Source organism: Rhinolophus sinicus, chromosome 14 (genome assembly GCF_057876585.1).
Source record: "Rhinolophus sinicus isolate RSI-liver-muscle chromosome 14, RSI-T2T, whole genome shotgun sequence".
In the NCBI taxonomy this organism is placed as follows: domain Eukaryota; kingdom Metazoa; phylum Chordata; class Mammalia; order Chiroptera; family Rhinolophidae; genus Rhinolophus; species Rhinolophus sinicus.
This window is the reverse complement of record NC_142514.1, coordinates 188,438,244-188,455,100: the sequence shown is the minus strand read 5'-3', so window position 1 is coordinate 188,455,100 and position 16,857 is coordinate 188,438,244. Positions and strand designations below refer to the sequence as shown.

The 16,857-nt window shown below is 61.4% G+C and overlaps 2 protein-coding genes across 9 annotated transcripts; one reads left to right on the top strand and one right to left on the bottom strand.

Annotated features, from left to right (window-relative positions):
• Window positions 1–891: 891 nt before the first annotated feature.
• Window positions 892–7,638, top strand: TALDO1 (transaldolase 1). The gene is made up of 8 exons (XM_019714748.3): window positions 892–1,051; window positions 3,573–3,696; window positions 4,832–4,939; window positions 5,181–5,312; window positions 6,493–6,668; window positions 6,760–6,957; window positions 7,073–7,218; window positions 7,406–7,638. The coding sequence occupies exons 1-8, from the start codon at window positions 955–957 to the stop codon at window positions 7,436–7,438; spliced, it is 1,014 nt and encodes a 337-aa protein (XP_019570307.1). The 5' UTR covers window positions 892–954; the 3' UTR covers window positions 7,439–7,638.
• GATD1 (glutamine amidotransferase class 1 domain containing 1) lies at window positions 4,742–15,711 on the bottom strand. 8 transcript variants are annotated; one of them, XM_074336976.2, is made up of 8 exons: window positions 15,551–15,705; window positions 13,691–13,767; window positions 13,054–13,159; window positions 12,582–12,689; window positions 11,421–11,515; window positions 10,490–10,583; window positions 10,211–10,322; window positions 4,742–10,091 (listed from the first exon to the last, which is right to left on the bottom strand). In XM_074336976.2, exons 1-8 carry the CDS (start codon window positions 15,612–15,614, stop codon window positions 10,085–10,087), a joined length of 663 nt encoding a protein of 220 aa, XP_074193077.1. In that variant the 5' UTR covers window positions 15,615–15,705; the 3' UTR covers window positions 4,742–10,084. The 8 variants fall into 8 exon arrangements, with proteins under 8 accessions (XP_074193077.1, XP_074193080.1, XP_074193076.1 ...); XM_074336979.2 differs by lacking the exon at window positions 12,582–12,689 and having other exon boundaries at window positions 15,551–15,706; XM_074336975.2 differs by lacking the exon at window positions 10,490–10,583 and having other exon boundaries at window positions 8,500–10,091.
• Between the last annotated feature and the right edge of the window lie 1,146 nt (window positions 15,712–16,857).

Sequence of the window (16,857 nt, the reverse complement as noted above, 5' to 3'; positions counted from 1 at the left end):
GTGCAAATTCCCAGCATCAAAGGCAAGGGAGGAGCGGCCAGTCCTGTGGTTCTGGGTCAGGAGAAAGTGAAACCACAGGCCCGAATGGCCATCTGCCTCACCCCTCCCGACCCCTTCCCAGGTACCAGGCATGTTTGACCCCATTGAGGGCCTGGAGGGGCAGCCAGGTCTGAGGGGAGCAGGTGCCCCTGGGCACCTGCAGTCCCACGAGGGCTGGGGCGGGCAGCGACCCAAGCCTAAGCCCACAGCCCCAGTTCGCTGTGCCCACCCTGCACCCCACACCCCGTAGTGAGAGCAGCGGTCCAGCGCATCCAGTGCCAGTGGGCAAAGGCCCTTTTCGTCGTGTACGGGGCCGAGGGCTGGAGGATTACGTTGGACACCTCAGGCCGCGGCCCAGATGCAGGGCAGAAGTCTCCAGGCGGTTCTGGAAACTCGGCTACTCTGCTCGCCCCGGGGCGGGTTTTAACGTGATCCCCATTGCAGCTCTTCATTTAACAGAGGCGGAACGTGCGAAGCGCGCCCTCCCGGGATCACCGTTCCGGGAGTCACCGCTCCGGGTGCACCGCTGCGGGGGGGGGGTGCGTCCCACTCAGGCTGCAGGCCAATGGGGACCGCGAGCTTAGTGTGTGCGCAGTGGGTGCCGGCCCGGGACTGTCCTGTGCGACCTCTCCTCGTCGTGCCCATATTTCACGGGCGATCGCGTGGGGCGATGGGACCCCCAACCCGGCCGCAGCGGCCGCCCGGTGGGACCGGCTCGGGGACAAGGCATAGTCTCCGGAGCCCGGCATCGTTGCGGGGAGCCGGGCTTCGCCTCGGGGGCGGGGCTTCATCTCCGGGGCGGGGCCTCGTCCTGCGCCCCGCCCTCCAGCGCGGCTCCCCGATTGGCCGGCGGCCGGGCCCGCGGGGCATTGTGGGCCGTCGCGCTCCCGCCGCTGCCGCCGCCACCGCCTCGCCATGTCGGGTTCTCCGGTAAAGCGGCAGAGGATGGAGAGTGTGCTGGACCAGCTCAAGCAGTTCACCACCGTGGTGGCCGACACGGGCGACTTCCACGGTGAGGCCGCGCGGGGTCCCGAGTTCGGACGCCGGCCCTGCGGCGGTGCCCGGAGCGGGGGTTTCGTGGACGCAGAGAGGCGGCCCGCCCCGGCTTCTCCTCTCCCGGCCCCTCTCCTGACCCAGCTCCCGGGGTGGGGGAACACGGGCGAGCCCAGGGGCCGGAGGGACCGGGAAGGAGCGACCCGGGCTGGGGGCGGGTCCTCCGGGAGCAGGGCGCCCCGTCCGAGTCCCGCCCCCAAGTCGAGGGCACCTCGGAGTCCCATTGTGAACCGTCAGTGAGTCGGAGGGTCAGGTTTCGAAGGCTTTGTTTGGGGAGGGGGGTCCGAGGTAGGCCTGGCAGATTCCGCGGACCCCTGAGCTTGCAGGAGGCGGTTCCGCTCGGCGACTGTTGACTGCTGAGCAGGAAGACCCGAAATGCGAAGCCGCCGTCTGCTTTTGAAATCGCCTGTTGCACACACTTTCCTCGCCTGCCCAGGGGACAGCCGGACCCTTTGTGGCAAGGGGCTGGCCACCTGGGGCGGCGGACCTGGGCGGATAAAACCCGATGCTGAGGAAAGCAAAGGGTTGTCCTGTTACAGTTGAGGCTTTCCTGGGTTTGACTCGCGTCCGTTGGCGAGAACTGGGACGGACAGAGAAATATAAAGGCTTATGCTGTGAATCCGCGGGTCTGCAGTGCGCAGACCAGAGGGGCCTTCACGCAGTTCTGCGAACAAATAAGATGTTCCGGGAAATCGTGAAATGCCCGGTGACATAAGTGCTGTGTGCACACAGTAAGGAGTGCCTGCCTTCCTTTTCTGCTTTCTCATGGTGACTTGAGAAACAGGCTGTCACTCCTCTTTGGTAACAATGAGTAAAAGGATTGTTTATCTAGCAGAACCTAGGGAGTGAGTAAGAGTTTTTGGCTGCTTAAGTAGAAAGGACGGTACAGTGATCAGCTTAGGGCCAACCTGTGGGCTTGCAAGCAGACCAGCATGTAGCGCCATCTGACTAGCTGGGGGCCTCGGGAGGCCAAGGTCCCCCGTCCATCTTGCCCAGTGTCCTTAGACCTCTGGGCAGTGACGTTAGAAGGATAGAGTACTAGGAACGTGGTTGCACGTTCTCGTGCGTCTGTTTATTCCCTTCTTACCACATAGAATAATTTTCGGTCTTGGAGAGCCCTGGTCAGCACGTTTCCTGCCGGTTCTCACCGAGCAGTAGCAGCAGGGTAGCTGTCAGTCACACTGGCAACAGGGCCAGTAAGGTGGGAGGGGACGAAGGGAATGCTCACTTTTATTTATTTATTTTTTTAGAAATATCTAAACCCAAGCACTGACATTTTTTTAATGACTATTAACAAATTTATGAAAATACATTACTTGATAATAAATATCCATAAAATACATAGCTTTTAATAGGGCTCATGGTTTTGTGGTCATTTTATGAAGCGAAGGTTCTTACCTTCGGGGGGGAGGAGGCATAGGCCTCTTTGAAAGTATAATCAGAGCTGTGGATTCTTTTCCCAGAACAGTGGCCTCCCCGTCCCCCCAGTTTTGTATTAGCTAAGGGTCCCTGGGCCCTGAAGCCAATCTGTGGATCCCAGATGGGTCTCGGTTTTGTTTTTACTTTTGTTAAAAGTCAACTTTATCAAGGCATAATTCTGTACAAGGAAAGGTGCTGTTTTCAGTGCATCACTTGCTGGCTTTGTACACACCTGTGAAAACACCACTCCAGAGCACTTTTTCTTAACTGGCTATTTTGAAACAGACTCAGGAGAAATTGCAGAATTAGCCCAGAGTCCCCCAGTGGTGACATCGTATGTGCCCGTGGCGCAATGTCAGAACCAGGAACTTGGCTCTAGCACACTATTGTTACTGTTTCCTCAAAAACAAGACCTAGCCGGATAATCAGCTCTAATGTGTCTGCCTGGCTCAGTGCTCACCAGTTTTCAACCTGCGTGGGGACGCGGGCTCTCCCTGTAGCAGTTTTATAACACGTGTAGCCTCTAATCTGTTCTCTATCTCTGTATCACATTTTGTCACCAAAGGACACTATAAAAATACTAATTGGCCAAATAAACTTACTGAAACAGCGAGCCTTCCGGCGCCTGCTCACTGAGCACGCCCTTGATCGACTCCAATGACCTGGTCAGCGAGACCCCAGGGAAGCCCCACTGGTTTCTTGGAATTCCCAGCTTGGCTACCTGAGAAAGAACTAATGTGTCCAAGAGAAAGAAAGCAGGCGTTCAAGATCACCACGCTGGTAACTGGGTCGCTGGTGCCTATACCCGCCCCAGCGTGTGACATCAGCTCTCCAAGGCACCTTTGATCTCAGGCCTCAGCCTTGCTGGTGGTTTAACCGCCCTGCAAACAGCTGCCCCTTGGCCAGCCTACCTGGGTCGAGGGGGAAGGATGCATGTGAATCGTGGCTGTACCAGGGCGGGAGACGCTGTCGACCCTTGTTTAGCTTGTCGGGGACCTGTTAGAAATCTCGGTGGGAGCAGGCACCCCACTTACTTGCCTGCTTTCCAATTATTTCTCTAGCCATCGACGAGTACAAGCCACAGGATGCCACCACCAACCCCTCCCTGATCCTGGCTGCCGCGCAGATGCCCGCCTACCAGGAGCTGGTGGAGGAAGCCATCACCTACGGCAAGAAGCTGGGCGGGTGAGTATGGCTGGGGGCCTAAGCAGGCCCCAGGCTCATCCACGCGTCTCCCTCCTTAGTGAATTGTAGTTCTCAGATGTCTTACAGTCCGGGAAAGGAAGCTGTCTTTTATCAACTTGACTGAAGTGTTACTTACACGTAGTGAAATGTACCCATTGTAAGTGTGCAGTTCAGTGATGCTTGTTTGCAGGAATGGTGCACCCTGTAAACACCACCCTCGTCAAGATGTAGAATGTCTGCAGCACCCCAAAAGTCCCTCCCCTTCTGTAGTCCGTCTCCCCGGCTCTGGCAGCCACTGACCCGCGTTCTATCATTTGGTACCTTTTATTAACAACAGCTTTATTGGAGTAAAATTCACGGAGTGCCCAGACCAGTTAGTTCTGATGAATTCACAGTGGTGCAGCCCTCTCCACAGTTATCCTAGAAGGTTCCCTGCTCCCCACTCCAGGAAACCACACCGGGCAGTGGTCTCCAAAGATTTGCCTTTTCCTGACGTCATTTTAAATTTTCATCAGGGTGATGACGCACAGCTGCAAGCGGGGCCTACAGGGACAGTGGCCCTGGGCGGAGCTCCCCGGGGGCCCGTTGGTACACCCCAGCTGCATACAGCTGTGTGGGGGCTGCTCTCCCCACTCGCCCACGGGTTGGTCCCGCCTCAGTGCTCCTGGAAGTGGTGACGAGGTGCTGCTCTCAGGCCTCCTGCCTCCTCCAGCTGCCTGGCAGTTCTAACAATGACACGCGGGCCGGAGAGCTTTCTGTGTGCAGTGGGCCAATGGAGACCCTCAGATAGTGTCTGTCTGGGGACAGCACCTCACCTCACTCGTCTCCCCAGGCAGCTCCAAAGACGTTGCCAAGATCATGTGCACGATGGGGTTCAGTCTGGGGGGATGCAAGTCCCTGCGGTGGATGGAGGTGACGGCTGCACAGTGGGACTGCTTAGTGCCACAGAGCTGTGTGCTTGCAGATGAGTAGGATGGAACATTTTGTCTATGTGTGTTTTGCCACGATAAAAACATTTTTAAGAGAAAAGATGGACCGGAAGGAATTTCTCAAACGAGTAACAGAATGTATTTTATAGAATTCTGTCCACTTAAACCTAACAAGTCACTAATCTATTTTTTCCCTGGAATTTCAGGTCACAAGAGGAGCAGATTCAAAATGCCATCGATAAACTTTTTGTGTTGTTTGGAGCAGAAATACTGAAGAAGATCCCGGGCCGTGTATCCACGGAAGTCGACGCAAGGTGAGGGTGCGGGCAACGGGGTGGGCAGGAGCATTTGTCCGTCCGCCGTGTCCAGGCATCCAAACGCTCCCTGTTCAGCAGCTCGTCCACAGCCCGAGTTTCTGGGTAAATCCCTGGGGCACAGTCGTGAGATGGGGCTGTAAGTTGCTCCCGAGTGAGGGCTCAGGCTGCTGGCCTGTGACGTCCTTGGTGGACGTCCTGAGGTGAGGCCACCCTCACCGCAGGCCCCTCGTTCTCGCAGGCTCTCATTTGACAAGGACGCCATGGTGGCCCGAGCCAGGCGCCTCATCGAGCTCTACAAGGACTCCGGCATTAGCAAGGACCGGATTCTGATAAAGCTGTCGTCCACCTGGGAGGGAATTCAGGCTGGAAAGTGAGTATCCCCGAGTCCAGGGGTTGGGGCCTGCAGCTCCGGGCCCAGCTGAGGAGCCAGCTGTATGCAGGACCAGGTCCTGCTGGCACCCGCCTGGGGAACGGAGGCCTGTGACACCGCCCAGCTGTGCCGGCAGCCGTCCTCATCGGGTACGCTCATGTCCAATTATACACCGTTTCATGCTGAGCATGTGCCCCGTGTGGGAGTGATGCGAGGATCCGAGCCAGACTGCTGGTGTCACTGGCAGCCGCACCGGAGCAGCTGTGTGCGGGGGATGCATCACGTCTGTCCCTGTGGTCATGTGCTGCACACACCCGCCCACTGCTCGCCTGCTCTGCCCGTTCTGTGTAAATGCAGTCTTATGCACGCGGCCTGTGTCTGGCTTCCTCCCGTGGCGTGATTTTGGGCTCACCGGGCTGTGGTGGTCAGGGCTGCAGTCCTTTAAGGTGGAGACTCCACTGCGTGTGACAGCGTGTTTAGTGTCCTTGCATGGACACACGGTTGTTCCTGCCTCAGGCTCACGGATCACGCTGCCATGCACGTGCGTGCACAAGTTTGGGTGTGGCTGTGTGTCCCATTTCTTGTGTGTACACACCTAGCAGTGGAGCTGCTGGGTCATGGTCACTGGGTGTCTGTCACTACTGCACGTCTTCAACACCCCTGCGTGGCCACTGTCCCCTGGGGTGGTGGCAATTGGTGGCCAGAGAGGCCCCAGCAGAAGCTCAGCTGTCATAGCCCACACTCGTCACATGGCAGAGCGTGGCCCGTGGCCTGTCCTGGGGGCTCAACCCCACAATGTCTCGGTGACCTCATGGTGGCCCGGGAAGGGCAAGAGTGGGCAGGGGGCAAGGGTGCTGGATAGGACAGTGGTGAGAGCACCTCTGTGGTGTCTGCCCCAGGGAGTCCTGTGGTGACGTGAGCGACCAGGATGCCTGGTACTGCTGCAGGTGTCTGTCAGCCAGGGACAGGCACTATGCTCCTGGGACCTCTTCTGCCTTTGTCCCGATTTGGAAATGTGGGTTTGAGGAAGACAGTTCCCGCCGCCCGTAAGCCCCTTGCCAGAGAGAACTGTGGTGCGTGTCCCAGACTCGCTCAAGGTGTCTGCTGAGTCATGAGCACCTCTGCTCCCAGATGCACTGGGTGGAGACACTGATGCCACCTGGCCCCTCCTTCCCCCCAGGGAGCTGGAGGAGCAGCATGGCATCCACTGCAACATGACGCTGCTCTTCTCCTTCGCCCAGGCTGTGGCCTGCGCCGAGGCGGGCGTGACACTCATCTCCCCGTTTGTGGGGCGCATCCTGGACTGGCACGTGGCCAACACAGGCCAGAAGTCCTACGAGCCCCTGGAGGACCCAGGTGAGTTGCCCTTGTGGGATGGATGGGGTGGGCGCAGCGGGGGGCAGGCACCGAGCACTCAGCAGTCAGGCTGCCTGGGTGTCCCCTGCAGGTGTGAAGAGTGTCACCAAGATCTACAACTACTACAAGAAGTTCGGCTACAAGACCATTGTCATGGGCGCCTCCTTCCGCAACACGGGTGAGATCAAGGCGCTGGCGGGCTGCGACTTCCTCACCATCTCCCCCAAGCTGCTGGGGGAGCTGCTCCGGGACAGCAGCAAGCTGGCGCCCGCACTCTCGGCCAAGGCAGGTGAGGCCCTGGCCCTGGCCCTGGGCCAGCAGGCTCACGTCCCACGTGCCTGGGAGCCGGGGGGGCCAGAACAGGGGGGTTGGGTGACGAAGGCCCATTGCATGTTCTTCTCCAGCCCAGGCCAGTGACCTGGAGAAGATCCACCTGGACGAGAAGGCCTTCCGCTGGCTGCACAACGAGGACCAGATGGCCGTGGAGAAGCTCTCAGATGGCATCCGCAAATTTGCTGCGGACGCTGTGAAGCTGGAGCGTGTGCTGGCGGTGAGTGCCCCAGGGCGCAAGGCAGGCAGCGGGGACTTCCTGTGGGAACCCTCAGCCACTCAGCTCCCCTGGCAGCTGGTCAGTGGGGACCCTGCCACCCCCCTGGGATTCTAGAGGCCAGCGCCCAGTGGAGGCTGCCTCCTCTGTCGTGCCTGATGGGTTTCCTGGCATCTCCTACTGTTTCTAGGAACGAATGTTCAGCGCAGAGAATGGCAACTAGCTCAGTGCCTAAGGCTGGACACAGATCAGTGCCAGCCACGACCTTGGGTCTGACTGCAATGCCTGGTGATGTCCTTGGGTCTGATCGCAATGCCTGGTGATGAATCTTGCATTTTTTACCAATTGGAGCAGGGATGGATCACAGATTTCTGATTTTATGTCAAACTGCCTAATGCATTAAAGCAGCCACTTTTTCTGTGCTATGCTTCATTCCACTACTTTGTCCCCCCCTTAGCACCAACTGCCCTAGCAGGTGGCTGCAACCTGGGCCCAGCTGAGACGGGGCTGGGTCAAGGACCCCAACATGGTGACAGAGGCAGTTACAGCCCCTTGCCTTGGTGCTGCTGGGTGGGGACCCACCCAAGTAGCTCCTCAGTGCAGGGGTGATCCCGATGGCCCCCGGCCCCTCCTGCCTCCTGTCCAGCTGCCCTGGCCTGAAGCACTGGCCAGGATACCAGGTTCCCATGAGGGTTGATGGTGCCACCTCGTGGGGACAGCATGATGTACAGTGGCCCAGCTTCAAAACCAGGTTGTCTGGATGCACTGAAGCAAGGGGTGTGGCACAGCTTAGACAGCTTTTAGAGCCCCATTTGGACTTTGTTCAGATTTGCATGCCACTGGGCTGGGCTTAGTGGGGATGGGATAGCCCCTCCCTCCCGTGACCAGCCTATTCCTGGAACAGCAAGGCAGAGGTGAGGGCTGGGTGAGAATGTACAGGGACCAGACTGGCCACTCCATGTGGGTGGAGGTAGATGTTGGGGACAGACCCGTTGAGACAGTCCTGGGTGAGCCTTGTGCCCTGCCCCACCTGGGGCAGCCCCTTCTTCCCTCCCAGGGAGCCCAAGTCTGGGCTCCTGTTCCAAGCTTTCCAGAGACGCTAGGCATGGACAGTCCCCATCTGCGGCCATCATAGCAGGGCTGGGGGTTGGTGCTCCTGGAGTGGCCACCACCCACCCCAACCTCTATGGGTCCCTCCCAGCCCTTGGGAGTCTGTGTGCCCCCCAAACTTGCCCACTTTGCATTTCCTGGGCATTCATATAAGTGGAAGCACACACACGGCACTTTCTGTCTGGCTTCTTCCACTCAGCATGTTTTCAAGGTTCACCCATGTTGTAGCGTGTCACAATTTCACTTTAGGGTGCAATAACCATCCCTATGGGCCTGTTAACAGACCCCATTTACAAGCCACAATTTGTGTCGTCACTACTGAGAATAGCACTGCGATGGATGTACCTACACCGCCCCTGGGGGCGGTGTTTATTTCTCTTGGGTGCATGTAGGGGTCTGTAGTAAACATCCTGGGTGTGTGGGGAAATCCGGCAGCACAGGCAGGGAAACCAGGCCCCAAACCCACCCGCCTGCTGGCATTTTCATGTGCTCCTCCCAGCCTCTTGGCGGCCCCCCACCCCTGGCCATGCCCTGGACCTTGGGGACTCAGGACTGAGCTGCCAGGGAGATAGATCACCTTGGAATAGCGGCCACCCAGGGCCCAGGCTGTGCAGTCCAGCAGAGCCTGCCTCGCGCCTGGGTCCAGGCGTGGTACCCGCAGACATGGGCCAGCAGGCTGGGCCAGGCTGCTGTGTGCACGGCGGACAGCAGGGCTGTCAGGCGCCCACCAGGAGTGTCCAGAGCGTGAGCTCGGTCTAGTGGGGCCGGAAGCAACAGATCCCTCAAGGCCAGGTACTGGGGGATGGGAGAAGGTGGGGGACATACAGGGGCCCCGCCTGAAGGCCACAGCCCAGCCAGGCACCTGGGGATGCCCGAGGGTGATCAGGCTGCACTGGGAGGGAGCCGGACAGCTGCCTGGCACGCCCAGCAAAGGCCTGTCCAGGGCCTGAGGGTGAGGCCTGCCTGCCATTCCTGCAGATATGGGGGACCACATGTGAGGCCACCTTCCAAGTGGAGCCCCTGCTTATCTTCACCCTGAAACCGCACAGCAGCTCCCAACAGGCTGGGAATGCGCAGGGCTGTGCCAGCCCCTGGGGTCTCCATGTAGAGGGTGCAGCGCCACTGCCCCGTCCACTGAGGTCCGAGCCGGCCTTACATGGGGTCACCATGCACAAGCCAAGGGTTTAAAATCCGGGCGGGTCTGGGGGCTGGGAACTGTGGGGGCCAGAAGATTCCCCTTCACCTTTGACCTCAGTCCAAAGTGCTGAGCAAGCTCCAGGCAGCTGGCCCCTCCCCACACAGTCGAGCAGCGCTCAAAGGGAAGGGGCAGTGGATAAGCCTGGACACAACTTGTACTACAAGAAACAAACTCCGATGCCTCCGCCCATCCCTGCCCACCCACCCATCACGGTCATCCTTGCTCTCAGGGAGGCTCAGCACCCCCCACCTGGGTACACGGGGACAGGCAGAGAAGGAGACCAGAGGGACTGAGACCCCCGGAATGGCCACAGCCCACTCACTGTGTGCCGGCTCTCCATGGGGTCCCTGAGCCTTCCCCACAGCCAGTGCACCTGAAGGCTCTCGGGTCCCCAGAGCCGACACAATTCCACCGGCCTGGTCAGGGTATGTGAGTCATTCTTGGGCTGTCATGGAGGCAGGGTGCCTGGAGGCCTGAGGATTCCGGCTGCCTCTGGGGACAGCTGGGCCATCTGGAAGCAACGTGGCCACTGACAGGTAGGCGGGCTCAGCAGGGACTGCCTCACTTCCTGTAGGACAAACATCAGCACCCACCCATTACATGGAACGGACAGACGGACATGGCCAGCCGAGGGGCTGCCCACCAGTCCGGCCCCAGCAGCCCACCCTGGTCCCATCCTGGCCTCACCGGCTGCCACAGAGGAAGAGCAGGCTGTGTACGGCCGGGACGGTGGAGCTGGCGTTCTGGCCTGTGACGAGGTGGCGGTCCAGCACGACATGCATGGCATCCGGCTCACTGGCTGCAGGGGGGCCGAGGGCCGGAAGGCGCAGGCTGCAGCAGCACTGCCACAGGCCGGGCGCCGCCCCCACCCACCCCCACCCACCCTCTGAGGGCCAGTGACCGAGGTGTGCCGGACGCTGTGCTCCGGAAGGCTGGCCTGGCCAGTGTCACCCCCGCCCAGCTCACCACTAAAGGTGGCGCCAGCATCCTTCACGAAGTCCTCCACGATAAGGGACAGGCGGGCAAAGCCAGGTGCCCGGACGAGCTCGTACACGGAGGGCTGTGGAGGGAGGGGCACGTGCCTCGGGCAGGTGGCTCCAAACCATGGCCAGGGGCCATGCCCTCCATGTGGGGTGGGTGTGTGTGTCACTGCTCGGAGCGCAGGGGCTGCTAAGGTGGGAGGGGACAATGGCAGGGACCTCCCACTGCAGGCCTTCCGGAGGCACAAGGGTGGCCAGAATGAACCCCTCAGTGAGTGGGAGGGCACAGAGCCACGGGAGGAGGGGCTGGGGGTCATGGCTCCTGCTCATCCTCCTGTCCTCTCCTGAACCTGGACCAGGGGCCAGCCTTGGGCAGCCAGGCCTCAGGCCTCCCACAGAGCCTGCCTCCTACATCTGCCCTAGGAACTTCACTCGGGTCTCCTCTGTGCCAGGTGCCCCTTCCCAGCCTCTGAGAGCTGAACAGGTCCAGGCTCAGTCCTGGGCCCCACCTACCAGGCCCTCCGCCCACATGGCAGGCCTACCTCCTGGACAGGCACAAAAGCAAGGGCTGGATCCAACCCCCGCTCCCCTCTGCTCCCCTCCAGCCGTATTCCCTCCCCACACACACAGCCAGCTCAGCAAACCTGGGCTGTGGGGAGCATGGGGGGTGAGGTGTAGGGTCCATTCTCACCCACAGCCTGTATGGCGGCCTTCAGGGACTCCCAGCAGGGAAGGCCCTCAAGGAGGGGACAACACACAGCACAGATAACTGCCAACCTGGTGCCAAATTTCTCAATTCCCATCTGGGCAAGTGACTGCCACCAGTGCCAGAGGAGACCGTGGGCCCCCCAAGGGTCCCAGCCCATCCCTATGCTTTGAAACCCAACTACTGCCTGCGACCCCTGAGCTGCACTCACCCCGGTCACGCTGTAGCCTTGGAACACCCAGGACCCGTCCTCATTGGTGGCAGAGCAGAGGGCGGCGACGCCATGGCCAACCGCACAGATGGGCTCTGAAAGCAGCAGGCAAGGCGGGGCCTGAGGCTCTGGCCACCCCCCAGAGCCCATGGAGGCGCTGCCCACCTCCCGGAAACCCCACGTGGGCAGCCACTTCAGGACAGGCTGTTTCCAGCTCAAATCTCAAATTCTTGTGGCCGGAAAGCTGGTACGAGGAGGAGTCACGAGGGTGCTGTAGGTCCGTCTGCCAACCCAGCAGCACTCCACACCCACGGCCCCCACTGCCCCTCAGCACGGCCTGGACAGCCCAGGCCTGGACTCGCCTGTTGGCCCGCCTCACGGCCCAACCAGCTCCGCTGCACCGAGCGGCAGCCCACCTGGAAGCTTCCCCCTCCCGACTGCAGTGGGAGGGGTGCCCAGCCCTCCGGGCCTCTGGAGGCACTGGGTCCACCCTGCCAAGCGCTCGCCCTGGCTCTGAGCCTTTGCCCCAGAAGGCTGCCTGGCACAAGTGCGTTCCCACAGCTAAGGTGGCCGGGAACAGTAACTGTCTGTTCCAGCAGTGCTGGGGACAGGAGGCCCCCTTCTCACCGACAAAGGACACTGTGTGGAGCCCGGGTTTGTGTGCTGGTCCCCAATGAGTGTCGCACCCCCGCCCAGGAGACGTGCTCATCACAACCCAACCGAGTGGGGCGGTCGGCCTGGTCTCCACTGCGCCTGCTGGCCTCAAACCCCAAGCCTGCATGCTGTGCTCTCCCACCGGGAACAAAGCCAGCATCCTGCCCACCCACTTCAGAGGGGCCCAGGACACACAGCCACCAGCCCGAGGGCCAGGCAGAAGGCCCACAGGGGCAGTGCCAAAGGGCACGAAGTCTGGGGGAAGGGGGTGCCCCACCCTCGTGTGTGTGAGAAATGGAGGGAGAGAGGAGAGATGGCTGAATAAATTTGTCCACCCACCGGTCAGCGTCACCGAGGCTCTTTATATCTGAGGTGATCTGTGTTTCTGGGTCCAAGACCAGAAGCCTGCACTCCATGGCTGCCACCCTCCACACAGGGATCTTCCCACCTTCCCCCCCCGCCCCTTACTGGTGGAGCCCCCACGCCCCAGTCCCAGGGGTCACCTACTGCTCTCGGAGCGGAAGTGCTGCAGGATGCGGGCCAGAGACCCACTGCTGGCCAGGTCGGCCAGGGCCCCGGGACAGCTGGGGATCAGGAGGGCGTGGTACCGGGCACCTGGGGGAGACCACAGGCCGGTCAAGCAGAGCAAGGTCGCCGGCCAGGACCAGAGGCTCCATGAGGACCAGCCAGCTCCTCTCTGCTTCCACCGGCCAGAAGCCACCCTGTCCCTGTCCCTACAACAGCCAAGGCTCCCAAAGTCCCTGCACCATTTCCGATTGTGTCCCCATGTGCCCACTACCTCTCCCCCCAGATGGAGCTCAGACGCTCTCGCCCTAGGACACAAGACCGCAGGAGGCTCTGGACAATCACAGCGCTTGACAGCACGCCCCAGGGGGCCCAGGAGCAGAGCATGCGAGCTGTGGGGCCACAGGCCCCTGGAGCCCCATGCGCTCCAGCCGCCAAGGTCTCGGGCCCTCACCGTCAATGGACTCGAGCTTGGCAGGGCTCGCGTAGGCCTTGAGGCGGAAGTCCTGCACCCAGCGTGCATTGCTCTCGTCCACGTCCACGAAGTCCATGGCCTTCCCCTGTGGGACGGGGAGGCCCAAGGTCAGCCCAGAACCCCCTGCTGGCTCACAGGGATGCTCAGAGCTGTGATGAGGGCTGGGCACTGAGGGCAGGCCCTCGAGGACAAAAGGTACCCAACAGCCCAGCTTCCTCACTGAGTCTCAACACACCCCAAGCTCCATCCCGACCCCACCTGCCCCTCACTGGTCCTCATTATCCCGCCTATAATGCAGAAGCAACTGTCCCACCCACCTGGAAATGTGCAAAGTTACAAACATATCACATCCCTGCTGTGACCCCCAGGGTCCCATGCCATCAGAGGGTCGCAAACCCTCCTGCTCTCATGTGCAGACACCGACCTGCAATGACAAGGTCTCCCTTGCCACAGGTGGGGACAGAGCTTGACGATGCCACCGGGGTCCTGGCCCCTCAGACCAAGCCAGCTCCTCGGGGTCACAGCAGCCGTGGGCTTGCACCTCTCCCAGGAGTAACAGCACTGTCCTGGCCTCATCCCCAGAGAGAGAGGGCGGGGACGGGGTGGCTGGACTTACCCCAGGGGTGACCACCTGCAGGTTGAAGGCAGAGCTGGCCAGCGTGAAGCAGTGGAGGAAGGACGGGGCTGACACACCTGCAAAGAGGACACGTCCCGGATGAGTGCAGGGTGACAGCCCAGGGGTCCTCCTGATCCCAGCAGCCCCTCCCCCACCTCACCCCAGGGCCCCAGCCCCTCATCTCCCATACTCCCCCCTGTGACAGTGGGCTCTGTCCCCAGCCTGGCCACTAGAGGTCTTTCCAGGAGGCAGACCCAAGTGTGCGGTTTTCTAGTTAGGCCACGGAGCGGGTGACTGAGCCCCCACTCCCACTGTGTTCAGACAGGGAAGGTGGCAGGGAGCAAAGCCCTGTCTGTGGGGCTATGGCTAGTGTCCTATGGGCCTGGGCGGGGACAGTATCTCAGCCCTTTCCTCACAAGGGCTCCTGCTTCCTGCCCCCATCCCAGCCTCCCAGCCCCTTCCTGCCCACAAGGAGGGCTCCTGATACTGGGGGTTGCAACCCCACCAGAGGCATCTATTTCTGAAGGGGCTTGATTTGTGTCCTTCCACCTTTATTTTAATCCTGGGACCCAATCCCTAAATCTCCTCTTCAAGTTTATTCATTCTTATAAATTAATTTGTGTTCATTGTTAAGAGTCCATATGTTGAGCAAAAACAGTCTCTCAAAATCATCCCTCTCAACTTTCCCACGTTCTGCCTCCCCCCCCAAGTTCTTCAAACCCTCCCACCTCCACCTATTTCACTGCAGGGCCCCTGAGGGATTGGAGGGCCCTGTTCACAGCCTAGTGGTCTTTTCAGAACTGTGCCCCCACCCCATGCCCTCAGCAGCCCCTCCCCGTGGCACAGCCAAGCAATGCGACTGCAACCCCTTACCCTGCTCCAACCAGCCCCCTACAGAGGTGACCCCAACCTGTCCTTGCAGGACTGAACCCCACTCTCGATGTCTCCTCCCACCCTTGAACTGCCTGTGAGGGTGGGGGCAGGATCCCAGCTCCTCCTGCCCTCATTCGGGCACACACCACTCAGGGCTCCGGGGGCTCAGCACACCATGACCCGCTGTCCCCTCTCCCTTGTCCACTAGAGAAGCTACAGAAGTTGAGAAGGACACCAGGCTCCACAGCCAGCCCCCAGGTCCCAACCATGGTCCTTCACCTGCCTGCGATGCGACCTTGGTCCCATCACGCCAGCCTCACAGGGTGAGGACCCCGGAAGTGCTCAGAACAGCACCGGGCGCCCTTATCAGCTCATTCCTGCCACCCTCAGCAAGAGAGTGGGTGCTGGCAACGGCAGTCTGCTTGGGCCCCGCCAGCCTCTCCGGTACCTTCACCCCGTGGCAGGGCCGAGGGACGCTCTGCCCCGCACATCTGCCGACCCCCTGGAACAACGCCTTCTCCTCCCCCGCGTCCTCCTGCGTGTGCGGCAGGCCAGCGGGCAGAGGGGTGGGCACTGAAGGACACCGGCTCGGGTTCAGAAAGGCGCGTGCTCCCCAGGCCATGGCTGTGTGACCCCCAGGCCTGCCAGGGCCCCCCAACCTCCCCAGAACACCCACTGCCCCTCACCACACCCTGGCCTCGCCTGTCCCTGACGGCAGCGGCCCGTGGGACACGGCGCTGGAAGGCCACCTTCTCCACGCCCCCAGGGGGACCATCTGCAGCGGCGCCTGCAGGCCGCCAACCCAGGTCCCGTCTCCTCGAACAGAAAGCCGGGCCCCGGCGCCCCAGCCCTGCAGACCAGGGTCACCTCCCCGCTGTACCCCAAACGAGGCGCTCAAAGTGTGGCTGAACTGCCCCGGGTGGGCGGGCCCCCCGCCCCCTGCGCGGCCCCCCGGGGCCCACGGTACCCCCACGGCGCGAGCCTCACCCTCCGCGGCGCCGCTGGCCACGAGGAGGCAGGCGGGCCGGCTCGGGAGCCGCTCGGACGCCATGGGTCCTGCCGCAGCCGTCGCGGCCTGCGCGTGCGCGGAGCGAGCGTGGCTGCAGGGCCCGGAAAACGCGGGTCCCACGCCGCGGCGGCCTGGGGGCGGGACCCGGGGCGGGACCCGGGGCGGGCGGCGCGGCGCGCGTGCGCTGTCCTCGCACCCGCCTGCTTCCGCCCCCTCCCTCTCTGCGCTGTCGGGGTCGCAGGCAGCACAGCGACGTTGTGTCTCTGGGCTCCGTCACCCAACACCGTCAGCATCGTGACCCCCCCCGCAGGGCCTCCGGAGGGCTCTGAGCTTGGCCGCAGCGCCGCGGGACGGAGCCCCGAGGGTCTTTCGGGACCGGAAGCGTCAGCAGCCCTGAGCAGAACCCTGTCCGGCCCCAGGACGCTGTCAGGAGCACTGCCTAACTCCCCTCGTCCTTCTCGGGCAATGGGCGGGCAATGGGCGCTGCCCCTTGCTGCCGGTATTCAGGCCTTTCTTTAACGTTAGCAGGGTTCCCTGGAGGTCCTGCCAGCTTCTGCTCTGAATAGGGAAACCTTTGTCATGGGTGGGGACTGCCGGAGTGGCGTGTCTAGGCTGAGGCATCCTGGGGCACAGCCTGCCTCCACAACAGAGGTTCTGCCCTCTGCCTGGCCCTCGGGCCCAGGTCGGGAGGCAGGAGCTCTCTGCCCTCCCCCACTGCAGGGCCCTCCCTCCAGAGTGAAGCTGGAGCTGGGGCCTCCTGGTACTGGCAAGGTGTTGGGACAGGGGACAGGTGGGAACCTGGTGTCCGTGTTGGGTGGGTGGGGAGTTTGGATGGAGACCCACGGCCTGAGGTCAGAACACAGGCTGGGCATAGCCACATGGATAGCTTTCTAGGCCTGGGGAGGGACTCGCTCTGCCCCATGCACGTCCAAGGGTGTCAGATCTAGAAGAGGCACCCCTGCTGGCCCAGCCCCCCTGCGCCACCAGAGCGTCCCTAATGCCCCAGAGCTGGCTGAGCCACAGGTGCACGTCCTCCAGGAGCATGGCTCCTCACACACGGAGACTCATTAAGTCCTCTGTCTCTAGGGAAAAGGATGGGGGAGGAAGCCAGCCTGGCAGTGACACTGCATCAAGCGAGGCTAGTGTGTGTGTGTGCACCTGTGCTCACAGGCGGTATGCATTGTCGTGTACACTTGGGGCCTGTGGGGACAGAGCCAAGAGTGCAGTTTCCAGGCTCTCGCCCTCACTTGGAAAGGTGCTGGCTCAGGGAGTAAATGGCCATCAA